Source organism: Schistocerca americana, chromosome 2 (genome assembly GCF_021461395.2).
Source record: "Schistocerca americana isolate TAMUIC-IGC-003095 chromosome 2, iqSchAmer2.1, whole genome shotgun sequence".
Lineage (NCBI taxonomy): Eukaryota > Metazoa > Arthropoda > Insecta > Orthoptera > Acrididae > Schistocerca > Schistocerca americana.
In genome coordinates, this window is record NC_060120.1 from 309,768,229 (window position 1) to 309,782,360 (window position 14,132).

At 38.7% G+C, this 14,132-nt stretch overlaps 1 protein-coding gene across 2 annotated transcripts in view; it reads left to right on the forward strand.

Moving 5' to 3' along the window:
* LOC124595384 overlaps positions 1–5,684 on the forward strand; it is a 30,803-nt gene extending 25,119 nt beyond the window's left edge. Inside the window, exons 2-3 of one of the 2 annotated variants that reach the window (XM_047134103.1) lie at positions 3,211–3,324; positions 3,672–5,684. In XM_047134103.1, coding sequence (XP_046990059.1) covers positions 3,211–3,324; positions 3,672–3,836 — 279 coding nt within the window. In that variant the 3' untranslated portion in view covers positions 3,837–5,684. Of the gene's footprint in view, positions 1–3,210; positions 3,562–3,671 lie in introns of both variants that reach the window. The other variant, XM_047134101.1, reaches the window with a different exon arrangement.
* Positions 5,685–14,132: the final 8,448 nt, after the last annotated feature.

Below are 14,132 nucleotides of genomic sequence, written 5' to 3' on the forward strand. Positions count from 1 at the left end.
CCCACAATGTCAATGAAATGTTTGTCAGAAGCCAAGTATTATCAAAATTAGCTTCTACCTGATTAAAACTGCTTCAGGAGAAAGTGCTAGTAAATCAGTAACTTTTGACAGTATTCCTTCAGTTGTACATTATTTTTTGTAAGTGTGATACAAAAGCTTGCACACAAAATGAAGGAACTGATAGAGGAGTAAAAATACAACAACTGTGGAATAGAAACTTATGGTCTTGGAAGCAATCCAGAGACAGAGAAAGCTGTGGAATGTTAGGAACAAGAAGGATAATCGATGCACACATGCCGTAAGTTCAGCAACTTTTAGAGGATGTTCAACTTAAAATGTGTTATCAGATGTGGATTCAACTAGAAAGAGCAGCTGCATGCTTTTCTGTCCAAGTACATGACATACTCGTTGTCATATATCTCAGGCTTTGAATTGCAAGGACATTGTCACCTCACTCCCCTGTTGTGATGCCCCTTTCTTTGACAGGGGAGCTGGGGGCCACGTCAAAAGCCTCGTGTTTGTAACACTATTCGTGATAAACAAACTGTTTACTGTGATACTTGCAGCATGTGATGAGGATCGTGCAATGCCTAGTGTACTTCTTAGAGTGTACCAGAATTATCTGTGAAGAAGCTAGTGCTATATTGAACGCAATGGTCACCATTTTGAAACATTGTTGAGTAAACAGTACTTTATCTTTGCTTCTACGTCTCAGTGGTAAAGTCCCTGACTACAGATCCAAACATCATGGGTTGGTTCTCCAGTCAGTCATAGGATTTTTATCTCACTTATCAGCATTTCTTCCACCTCTGCCAATGTTTGTTGATGTGAAAATAATGAGTTGCGCTATATTTCAGAGTCTGCTATAGATCCCCCTAATGGATCACCCTTTAACTGGCTAGGTAAGTTTGTTCAAAGCTCGGAAGAAGGCACCTCCATACCACCTGTTGTGGCTGTGTCCTCTTGTAATGTTTTGTGGTTCCTTGCTGGATAGGAGAGGGTGGTATGATGAGTGGGTGGCCGGTTTCCTCTCACTACAACACAAAATGCACATGTGGTTAAAATAAACTTTATTACAGGATCCGACTGAGTTCTTAACTCCAATGATGTCCAATCTGAAGCTGTGTAGTTAACAGCAATCAAATAACATACACTAATTCATGAGTCTTGTCTGTGTCCATATCACAATTATATACAGTGACTAACATTCTCTCACTGTGGAAGGCTAGAGAACAGTGCGACATATTGAGGTGCAATGCGTACTGAATCCCAATGCGACGCACTGGGGTACTGACATTGAGAGAGAGACAGCTCGGTCATTGGCGGTGGCATATATGGATGCTGCCCAGGGGTCGTTATAGGTGCGTAGCCTTGGTCTTCTATTGCCATCAGTGTGCTTAGTTCAACGCTTGCTATACAATGTTTCCTAGTGCCGACCAGTGTGCTGGTGAAAGTGTACGCCAGCACACCACCTCCAGTGGGGCCATGCCGAGTAAAGCACTGTGTTGTTCAAACCAACTTCAGGTTGACAAGTGCTTTATCTTAGCTCTTCTGATCTTTTGTGTATGTGGGGGAGGGAGGGGGGTTGCAGTATTTGTTCCTGGCATTCCCAAGCTTACACTGGCTCAGGATTACTTCCAAAACCATAAGTTCATTGTCCAGAGTTGTAATTTGGTATTTCAACTCCTCTATTGACTCTTTCAAGTTGTGGGCAACCTTTTGAATCACCCTCTGTATATCACATCACAGTCCCTTGCAGATATGGAATCAACCGTGTGGACCTGTTGTGCACAGTGTGGCTGAGTGTTTCTAGTTAAAGCCTATTTTATTTGTGATGGCATAAACTGACCACTTATCAGTGATAATAATCTGGTGTCATTCTTTTGCCAGTTCCATTCCACAAATGTATCTTTCTGTTTACTAAAAATGTCTTACTCGACTTTCGAGTTAGTTAGTTTCATGTAGATAATGGAAGAAGTAAAAGTACTGATAACAGTTCTCCGTATCCCTTAGTTGAGTGGTTGAGAGGAGCATAAAAAAAACTGAAAGTCCTGAGAGTTTAGTAGTTCAGAATACATGTTCACCTTCTTAGCCACTTTGTCTTAGCCAGCCCCATTGAATTGGCACTGCACTGTTACAATTTAATTGTCTGGGACAATTTAGCCCTGCAGCTCTCTCTCTCTCTCTCTCTCTCTCTCTCTCTCTCTCTCTCTCTCTCTCTCTCTCTCTCTGTGTGTATGTGTGTGTGTGTGTGTGTGTGTGTGTGTGTGTGTGTGTGTGTGTGTGTGTGTGTGTGTGGGAGGGGGGAGTTAGATGTGAAGGAGACACCACACCTTCTCAAAGCATAACTACATTTTCAGTCGTTTCATATGTTCCTGTCAACCACTCAGTACTGCAGCTGTGCAGTGAGTCATTTACCTAACTTCTTCCATTACTTATATTTCCCATTGCTCTGTACTATTCACTAAAAAATTTTAGAAAACATGTTTTATAGCCGGCCGGTGTGGCCGAGCGGTTCTAGGCGCTTCAGTTTGGAACCGCGCAACCGCTACGGTCGCATGTTCGAATCCTGCCTTGGGCATGGATGTGGGTGATGTCCTTAGGTTAGTTAGGTTTAAGTAGTTCTAAGTTCTAGGGGACTGATGACCTCAGACGTTAAGTCCCATAGTGCTCAGAGCCATTTGTTTTATAAACAATGCACCCAGTAGTTTTATCATCAATCAATACATCGATGAAAAATATATTTAGAAGGAACTATATATTTATGGATATTGTGTCAGCCCTGTGCCCCTCTCTCACCCCACTTGATGAAAATTGAACATTAAATTCACCCTCCTAATTATTTTTTTATTTCCATTTATTTTTATAGTGTCAATTTGCTGAGTCATTTGTTGCTAGTAGTGTTTGAGATGTTTGATCTTTTGCGCACATCCCATCATGTAAGCAGCATGTATTGTGGAATTGTGTTAACAGTCAATTTCTCCTAGCCTACATTTAGGGAAAAAAAGCAACTAAGTGCAGTAAATTTGTGTCAATATAATGCCCAAATATTGTAGCATTTTTTTTAAATATTGGAATTAAATACAATGTAACTATGTCAGTATAATCGTGGCAAGGAACTCATTTTTGCATTATCTGATGTGAAGGCTCTATTACTCCTCTTTACTACTTCACTGGCACTACTATACCATGACTTTTCTTTTTTCCTAGATTGCCAAGAAATTGAATTTTCCTATCGAGGAACATCTGTACCGGGACTTGATAGCCCTTAATGTGCGTGAAGAAGACATTGTTCCTGCCATTGGAGACCGTCCTTCATCTCGGGTATGGAAAAAGTTTCCTAAAGACAAAGAACCACAACTGTCAGACTTTTTCAAACCACAGCCAATGCCAGAATACTGTTGTATACCAAAGGTGACTGTAAAACCAATAGGAAAGATTCAAAGTTACGATGGTTTGTCACTGTACAAGCGCCAACAACTTTGGAACATGAGCAGGCCTGAACATACCTGATCGTGATGTGGCATTTGTGGTTTATGATTACAGGCTGAAAACAATTGCGTAAGAGATTCCGTGTGTCATCATTGCTGATACACTTTCTTTCAGGTTGATTTACCCTTAGATTATGCAAATGAGAGTTCTGCTAATTGTTGTATTCTTCATTTGCATAGGTTGGAGAAGCTCCCGAAAAGATGCTGTTTTGTCCTTGCGGCCTGCAGTTGATTTCTGCTAGACATACTGCTAATTGTATAAAGATGATTTCGCTGTTTGCTGCTATTGTGTTTAGTGAAAGTGACGTGTATGCATATCATATGTGCCAGAGACAATGCATATAATTAATTTTTCTTTTGAAATGCCTAAATCCACTATTGACTCTTGAAATATGTGATGAAACCACGTACTTTTAAGTTAAGCATTTTCTTGTCATTGACTAGATATTCATTGAAGAATTCCTTAAAAGTAATGCTTCTTTTGCTGTCTCACAAGGCATCTTCATTGATAGAAAATGTAATTTTAATGTGTCTAGGTATGCTATGTTAGGAAAAATATAGTATACAATTAATTCTAATGTAATGGACCTGGTTTATGACTGTGTAATATAAAGGGAAGTAAGTTTAGCCTAGCTGGCAGATGTAATGCTACTGGGAAAATTGTGCACAGTAAGTAGAGAGACCCACTTACCTGAAAGTGAAGTAACCTTTCTGTTGTGGAAGTTTAAATCCTTACTACAAACTGAAATTATAGCTTAAACAATTGCAAGGCAGAGCTAGCCTGAGTGCACAAAAATGTTATTGAATGTTAGTAATGAAACCTCATTGACTTCTGTCAGCCAAGCCACGGAACTTGAGGCAAGGAGTGGAAATGGTACACTAATCTCCAGCATTGGTATTTTCTATTACTGTGCTTTCATTCACTAAGGTTCTCTTTGATACCACATTCCTTCTTGTGGTTAAACCTATATCTCAGTGTATCCTAGAGTGACATTAGATTATTTACCCATACTTTATACTAAACATGATAGCCAAATGGAAACTTTATGCTCCTTCTTTCTGTGAAGTTCCATCCTCTAGCCTAATTGTGTAACATGCATACGTTTAACTATATACAGTACAGATGCTGATGACTGCACCATGTATCTAATGTGAGGATTATACTTCAGTAACCATGTGGTTCTGAAAGCAAAGAAAACTGTAAAACACTGTGACAACATGGCACTAGTTGCAGACATATGAAATATCTAAGGAAATAATACAACAATTTCCTCTCAAGTGGTTCAGTTGGAATAAAATCTTTATTCTGTAGTACTGATTCATTTTGACTGTCAGTGATTGACGACTGCATGTATATCACAACAGTAACAATCTAGATACAACAGAAATCAAAAGAATAAAAATGTGTTATAGGCCTACATATTTTTATTTTCGAATTTAATGGAACCATGATGGAAGCTTATTGCTAGGCTGTAGAACATGTCAAATAATTAAAATAATAATCCTTTATAAATGGTTAGAAAGCATAATCTATTGCATATGTAAACAGTTCTATGAAAATAGAGATTCAAGTACTTCGATAATTGCAGTAATAACAAACATGCTGCCTAGTTACAAGGCTTACCATCTGACTTGTATGTAAACAGCTTTGTTAAAAAGTAAGATGCTAGTGCTAGGTAATAAGTTCATACAATAATTTCATTTGCTTGTGATTGTTTTCTCCAGAATATGCTGCCATATGTTGTAAGTGAATAGAATTATCCTTTGCACACCACTCTGATTATTCACCTGTCACAAATAGATGTAATCAAACAAATGGAAAATGCTGCTGATCTCAAGTCTTTAACCTAGGTCAAGGATGTGAACTGACCAGTTTAGGTTGCTATGAATAAGTATTCTCTAAAATCCGAAGACTCTGCTCGCTCTGTCTTTATCCTTATATTTTATTTCAACATCTTCCTGTTGTTTCTTTGTGCCATGTGTAACTGAATGAACTGAGTCTTGTTGGCAGTGAGTGACAGACCATTTCAAGTGAACCAATCTAGAGCCTCCATGAATGTGTTGGTAGAGGTGTTTGTAATGTGCCGGGCTGTATCCTTGTATTAGTGCCACTTAAAGTTCACGTCACAACCGGATGTATTTATTTATTTATCGTGTCAGAAGCAAACTAAAAACAATATTAGATACATTACTACATACATACATAATGGTTTATAAATTAAACTAGTCAAGAATGAAATAAATGATTAGACACAGTGTGTGTTGTCAAACATAAGGTAATTTTAATCTATACAGTGGATGCCCAAAAATTTGCAATGTCCAGTACACTTTGTGTAGCGTTTACGAGGTCCTCCATGGTGCACACAGTTGGAGGTAATGTGCATTGTAGTAGATGTGTTGATGTCTGCACGGCAGCTCCGCAGTCACACTGGAGAGAGTCCACCTGGAAGCCCCACCTCTCCAGATTACTCTTGGATCTTGTGACAGAAGAACGCAGGCGGTTGAGTGATTTCCATGTGGACCATTTCTCTGTGTGGCCTGGGGGAAGAACTTCTTGCGGGATCAGCCACTCCACCAGATGCTGGCATCTGACCTGCCATCTCTTCTCCCGGTGTTGATGTGGAGTGTCAGCGAGTGGTTCTGTACTGTGAAGGAAGCTCTTTCTAGACACAAGCCTTTGCTGTGCCGGTTGGTGGCCATGTAGTGGGTGGGCTTCTGATGTTAATGCCTTCTTCATTTCACTCCGTGCTGCTGTATCTCTTCGGATGTCCGGGGGGGCTACGCCGGATAAGCAGTACAGTTTTTCCACAGGTGTGGCTCTTAGACAACCCATAGTGATACGACATGTCTCATTCAGAGCAACATCAACTTTCTTTGTATGTGTAGATCTACACCATACTGGGCAAGCGTACTTAGCTGCAGAATAGCAGAGGGCTAATGCGGATGTGCGCACTGTGTCTGGCTGTGCTCCCCATGTTGTTCCAGTCAGCTTCCTAACCACATTGTTCCTGGCAGCCACTTTTTGCTTTGTTTTTAAGCAGTGTTCCTTATATGTAAGAGCACGGTTCAGAGTGACTCAGAGGTATTTTGGAGTCTTGCAGTGTTCTACAGAGGTTCCTTCCCAATCTATCTGCAAGGTTCTACTAGCCTGTCTGTTTCGGAGGTGGAAAGCACAGGTCTGGGTCTTAGAAGGATTTGGTTTCAATTGATTGTCCCTGTAATAGGCAGTTAATTCTTTCAGAACATCAGTTAGCTTCCGCTCCACCCTCTCAAAGATGTGATCTTGTGCTGTGATTGCTCGGTCATCTGCATATATGAAGCTTTGTGTTCCTTCTGGTAACGGCTGGTAATTGGTGTATAGATTGAAGAGGGTGGGTGCCAGTACACTGCCCTGTGGCAGCCCATTTTTCTGCTGCCTCCATCTGCTTCTTTGTCCTTGATATTCCACAAAACATCTTCGGTTCTGCAGAAGATTTCTAATTAGACATAGTTTGTAGTCCTTGGTGAGGTTGTATAGCTTCAGCAACAAGAGTCTGTGGTTGACAGTGTCGTAGGTGGCTGAAAGATCTATAAACACCGCTCCTATTACCTGCCACCTTCGGAAGCCATCCTCTATATGCTGTGTCAAATTCAACACCTGTGCTGTGCAGCTCTTCCCTTGTCTGAATCCTGCCTGTTGAGGAATCAGTAATGGTTCTATCATATCTGTAATTCTTTGGAGAATCAACCTTTCCAATACCTTATACAGGTGGCATAGGAGGGAGATTGGCCTATAGCTTTTGGGGTCATCCCGGTCTTTCCTTGGTTAAAGCTATAATTTTTGCTTTCCGCCAAGATTTTGGTATCTTGCCGCTCTTGACACAATTATTCATTAGCTCGAGTAGCCAGCACTTTACGCCGGGACCAAAGTTCTTGATCTGTTCACTTCTTATGCCATCTACCCCTGCTGCTTTTCCGACTTTGCACTTATTTAGAGCTGAGTCGAGCTCATTCAAACTGAATGGTCAAGACAGAGTGTTTCCCTCTTGTTCGGGCTCCCTTTCCAGGGTTCATCTCCCGATTTTATTGGTATGGTCAGGTTTACCATTTTTCAAAAGCTGGTGTGCGATCTGGTCTGCCTTCACATTTGTATGCGTATTGGGTTGGGAGGGATCATTGTTAAGGTGTCGTAACGATCTCCAGGCCTTTTGACTACTTCTACTCATCTCACATTCTGTCATAAGTTTAATCCACTGTTCTCTCTTCGCCTCAGAGATTGAGGAGAGAGTATTTTGCGTAGCCAGATAAGTCTCCTCGCTATAAGGGTTTTCTTCATATAGTCGATAGTATCCGTCCAGCAGAGCAGCTGTTTCAAGTGTCACACCCTGCAGATACATTGTCCTACACCCTCTTGGAATTGATGCCCGGGAGCAATGTTTGACAGTTTGAACAAAGCTGTCATACTCTTCAGGAATAGGTCGCACATACTTAATCTCCTTGTCCAGCATCTTAGCAAATTTTTTCCTATCAGCTTTCTTGAAATTGTATCTCCGTTTGAAATTCACCTCCTGTGGCCTTATTACTGGAAGAACTTGACACAGTAGTGGCCTGTGTTGCGTCTTTGGTATGGGTGAGCACACTGATTTGGAGCAAAGCTGTGTGATGTCTTCACTTACAAAGAGGAGGTCAGGGTTAAATCCACATTGCCACCTGCCACTGTTGAAGGAAGGAGGTAGCTTGCTGTCATGTATAAGAGACAACTGGCAGGATTCAGCCCAGGAGAGGACTGCCTCCCCATTTTCGTCATCTTCAGAGTATCCCCACAAATGACTATGGCTGTTAAAGTCACCGATTACTACAGACGTCTTGCTGTTATGGAAGTTCCTGGGTGGTGTGAAGGAAAATGCAGCCGAAGGGGGCTTATACACAGAGGTAACCACGCAGTTACTCAGCTCCACTGAGATGACTTCGATGTTATTTTCTACGGTGCAGTGAGCACTGATTATCTGAAGCCCTGGTCTTACAAATATAGCACTTCCATACTGAGAGTGCGGTGTTTCTGCAGCTAGTTTCATGCCCGGTATTTTTGGTCGTCTCTGTCGCTCATCTCTATGCGTCTTTTGTATACACCGGATGTATTGAAACATTTTCTCACCCAGTAGACAGTGCGTAGTGTTCCCGACCTACCTTGCTTTGCTTATTTAATATTGTCTTCCTGGTAGCTGTGTCCATCTCACCTAAATCGCACTGAAATTAAGAAGCCAGGATCCTAGATTAAGTTTTCCAAAATCAACAGTCAAGACCGTATTCATTGTTGAACATTTATGACAACCACAGTGCGATTTATTTGTTATCACTCACACACACAATATTCATGTGACCAGGCCTCTTACACTTAATCGTCACATTAGGTAGGTCAAAAACTTCCAGTCTTTAACAATGTCCTCAATTACACTTTTTTGGTACCGACCAGAAAAATTAACCGACTTGCCGCACTTTAGCTCCATGAGAATCTGACCAAGAACTAACTGAGAACTGCACCAGCTCGGACCTTATATAGACGAGTGCTTGAATATTTGACTATTTCTGTTAATATATTGTAGTTTATAATTTCCCAGGGTTAAAATGATCCTTTCTAATTGGTTTTGAAGTTAACTATTGGGTTTTATTACTTAAATAACATGAGTGAGCTGTATCAATTTAAATATGCGGAACTAACTTATGCATCCACAGTGGGAATTCCCAACTTATAACCATGGCAGCCCTCTTGAACAATAATTTTTACTTATTCAAATTTACTTAATTCTTAATTAATGCACTTACAAAGTTGAGACTGGAGTCATTTTACGTTGAAAAATAAAGGTAGCAAAAGTATCGAAACAGATCTCAGAATTATTTGGTAGTTTGATCACAATTGGCACTGAAAGTCATACAGGCTACAGATTTCAAGTCTTAATATCTATTTAACTAATAGACTTTAGGTTAATTTAAACACTTTGTTGGAATCAGTAAAATTTAGGCTTTCTTTTGGATGCAATCTTATAGCTGAATTCAATCTATTAGCTCACTTGAATTTTACTTAATATGTATTGCACAATATATGTCATTGTTCATAACTTTTAATAGGATGCATTTCCAATAAAACTAATTAGCTCATTACTTTCAGAATATACATTAGAATGTACTGAAATAATAGATTTTACTAGGGGAATTTTATTTGAACTATTTCTGAATTCTGTACTATGAGGCCGAAGGCCACAGAATCTGTAGTCTGAATCTGAGTAGTGAAAATGAAAAAAAAAAAAAAAAAAAATAATAAAAGTTCATTGCTTAACTAAGTTACTGAAGGAGTGTAAAACCAAAACAGGATAGCAGTGGGCAAGGGCAACCCTGCTTCGTTACATCACCCCCCCCCCCCCCCCCATGGAATTATAGTGATGAATATTTTTAAATATGAATCCGAATTATTCCATGGAAAAAAAATTAGATACAGGTGTTACATATATACCAACATCATTTCACTTTAAATTCACACATGTAGCATTTCATACACTAAAACATTTCAATAGAAAACCCTGGAGGCACTGGCCATCAAATAACACATATTATTCAAAAAGACAGAGTAAGAATTAACACATTTAAATTTGAATTTTCAGTGACATATTGAAATCTTCCTATATCAATAAAAGAATAGTTACAAAACAAAAGAAAACATGTACAAAAAATTGACATAATAATATTTACATTACATGAAAACATTCTTATTTCACACATATGACAGTATCTGACAGCTTGCCAGTTATATCGATCATAAAACAATTCGTAGCTTACTGGTGAGTCATTCCTCACACTTGAGCTAACTCATTCCACTTGAGATCACTGCCGTAGTGTCCATTATTGACCTATTACCCAGAAGTCTTGTCCTTTTACCATTAGGGTGCTTTGTCGCTTCTTTCAACCCCACATTACTGATTTTTATATATATATATATATATATATATATATATATATATATATATATATATATATATATATATACTTTCTGTCGTTCATTTTAAAATTATAGTATAAAGTCTTATCTAAGGTAACATACAGATACATATTTAACACTATTTAGTACCACAGATCAACAAGGATTTCCTCAAAGCTTTCAATAAAGTTATAGTATTATATACACATTGCATATGAAAAAACATTTCTCTTTATGGAAACTGTTTCTAATATAAGTTCTCCACTTATTGTTTCCTAATTAATTTTTGCAAAGGAGGTAAGATATGATGGAGTCCAACCAGTAGTACACATACTTTGTGAAATGCTAAATATTTTTGCAATTTGGATTCAGTGGGTGCCATTTTAATAATTAATTCCTTAGGAGTGCCATATTGATTATAGTAGAGAACCAATTTGTTGCCTTTCTTTACCTAGGTCTCATAATACCTATTTGTATTCTAGTTCTTAAATCGTCATTATAATGCTTATCTATATTTCAGTTGTGCCATACTCTTTTTTCCTCACTTAACTGTAAATATGTGAAGAGCATCCCTACTAAAACATTAATTACAGCAGACACAGGGTCCCTAACTATTCCCTAACCATTACTTCATTTTACTATTTCATACTCGTTGACTTCATATTCCTTATTCTCCATTATTCTCATTATCATCATTAAATAATTAATTAACTAACCCCCTGCTCTGCCTTCACTCAACCTCTAATAACAGGAAAGACACATCACAGTCACACTTTTTCATACTTATCTTTGACTTACTTTATATACAGAACTTCATTATTGCACACTTTATATACTTCAATACTCATAATATTACTGATTATTCATGCCTGAAGCCTCAAACTATTATCACACCTGAAGATGTTTACTTCATTCTGTTAATGCTCCATATAGGCAACTCTGTTTCATCACTTGACAGTATAACCAATATTTCTTCTTCTTCTTCTTCTTCTTCTTCTTCTTCTTCTTCTTATTATTATTATTATTATTATTATTATTATTATCGTTAATTCCCCATTAAGGAGAGCGTTAAAACACAATCAATATTCACAATGACAATACAGTACATAAATTGGTACATTTAAAATTCATGGCACTTTTTTTCTGTCTCTTTCTTTTCTCTTCCCAAAAACCTCTCATAAATTCACTGTGTTTCTTCTTCCTCTCTTCTGTCCACTTCTTTCCTGATTTCTTCTCTATTGGTGTTTCTTCGAATTTCTGTTTGTTGATTTTTTTCTCTGTATTTTCCTCTGTTTGATATTTCTTCTGTGGAGATGTTTAGATTTTTGAGGTCTTCCATGGTTTCCTGTACCCAGTTAGTTTTTAGCTTATTCCTCACCACTATGTTAAAAATCTTCTTGGTCAGCCTATTTTCATTCATCCTATGAATGTGCCCATAGAATTTTGCCCTTCTTTTTCTGATATTGTCTGTAATTGTCTCTGCCTGTTTGTACAATTCCTTTGTTGGTCTCTTTATCCAGATCCCCTGTCTCTGAACTGGCCCATAGATCTTTCTCAGAATTTTCCTCTCTTGCTTTTACATTTCCTTGATTTTAGTTCTTCCTCTGATTACTGTTGTTTCTGAGGCATACAAGGCCTCAGGTAATCCTATTGTTGTCCGCAGCTCGTGGTCGTGCGGTAGCGCTCTCGCTTCCCACGCCCGGGTTCCCAGGTTCGATTCCCGGCGGGGTCGGGGATTGTCTCTGCCTCGTGATGACTGGGTGTTGTGTGATGTCCTTAGGTTAGTTAGGTTTAAGTAGTTCTAAGTTCTAGGGGACTGATTAAGTCCCATAGTGCTCAGAGCCATTTGAACCAAGACTACTGTTTTGTAATGTCTTAATTTGGCATTGACGGAAATATTTCTTTTATTGTAATGGTTCCACGTAAGTCTGTATGCTTTTTGTAGTTTTGTAACCCTTTCTTCATTGGCTGTTGAATTCAGTCCTGTTTTCTGTATAATCTCTCCCAGGTATTTGAAACTTTCTACTTGTGTTATCTTTCCATACTTTGTTATCAATGGGCTTCTGTCTGTAGATTTTGTGTCCACGTACTGGGTTTTTTCGTATGATATTTGTAGTCCTGTTCTGGCTGCGATTTCATGCAATATCTCTAGGGCTTCTCTGGTTTCTTTTCTGTCATTTGTAATGATGGCTATATCGTCGGCAAAGGCCAGACATTTTATGTTGACGGTTCTATTTTTCTCTCTCCCCATCTTTACCCCATTGACTCCTTTGTCCCACATCCTGATTATTTTCTCTAAAACAGCGTTAAATAAAATGGGAGACAGGCCATCTCCCTGTCTCACTCCTGTCTTGATTTCAAAAGACTCTGAGATCTTGCCCATGACTTCACTTTTGACTTTGTATTTGTTAATGTTTCCTGAATTAGTTTTCTGGTCTTATTGTCTACCTGCATTTCTTCTAGTGTATTAAATAGTGTTTCTCTGTCTATGGAATCGTAAGCCTTCTTGAAATCGACAAATGTTACTGTGGTGTTTCTGGACTTTCTCGTTGTTAATAATGTTCTCAGACACCAGATCTGCTCACTGCATGGTCTTCCCTTCCTGAACCCTCCTTGGTATTCTCCGATCTGTGGATCTATCTGAGGTTCTACGTGATTTAACAGAGCTTTTGATAGAATTTTGTATGCCACCGGCAGTAACGAAATTCCTCTATAGTTATTAGGTTCTGTTTTGTCTCCTTTCTTGTGGAGGGGGTGTATTAGGGCTGACTTCCATTCTCCTGGCATCTTTTCTGTTTCCCAGATGTTTTTGATTATACTATGAATTTTGGGTGTAATGTTTTCATGGTCTAATTTCCAGATTTCTGCAATCAGTCCATTATCACCTGGTGCTCTGTTATTTTTCAATGATTTTATTATTTTCATGATTTCTTCATATGTTGGGGGTTCAGAGTCCCGGTTGGGTTCTGGTTTTGTAAACTGTAATCTCTGTTTTGGTTTATCACAGTTAAGTAACGTGTCAAAGTATCTGGCTAATATTTCACAGTTTTTCTTCGGATTGTCTCCAGTGTTCCATCTTGTCTTTTGAAGCATAAGCTTGGTGGCTGATATCCTGTCATATTTTCTCGGAATACTCTGTAAAAATTCCGTGTGTTGTTTCTGGTGAAGTCTTCTTCTATCTCCTTCAACCTGCTGTTTTCGTAACCTCTTTTTTCTCTTCGGATTATTTTTGAAGTGTTTTTCTGTATCTTGTTGAAGTCCTCCCATTTTTCTTGTGTTTTATGGCTGTTAAATTTTTTCCAGGCTTGTATTCTGTCTTCTATGGCCCTGTCACATGTCATGTTCCACCATCGGTGTTTCCTTTTTCTCGGTGGCTGCCCCAATTTTATCAGTTCTTTTATTTTTTCTGACAGTTCTGTCCAGTTGTTGCTATTGATTTTCGTAATTTCTTCTATTATTTCTTTCTTGTTTATTTGTAGGTACTCTGGATCTGTTCTGAAAGGTCTGTTGGTTCTCTTGATTTGTCTATTGGGTATAAATTTTACTTTAATTTGGAGAAGGTGATGATAAGATTCGAAAACTCCTTTCCTTGTTCTTACGTTCATTATTTCTCTGGTGTTGTTTGTGGATATTGCTATGTGGTCTATCTGAAATTCTCCTAGAGTATGGTTGGGGGACTTCCAAGTTACAAG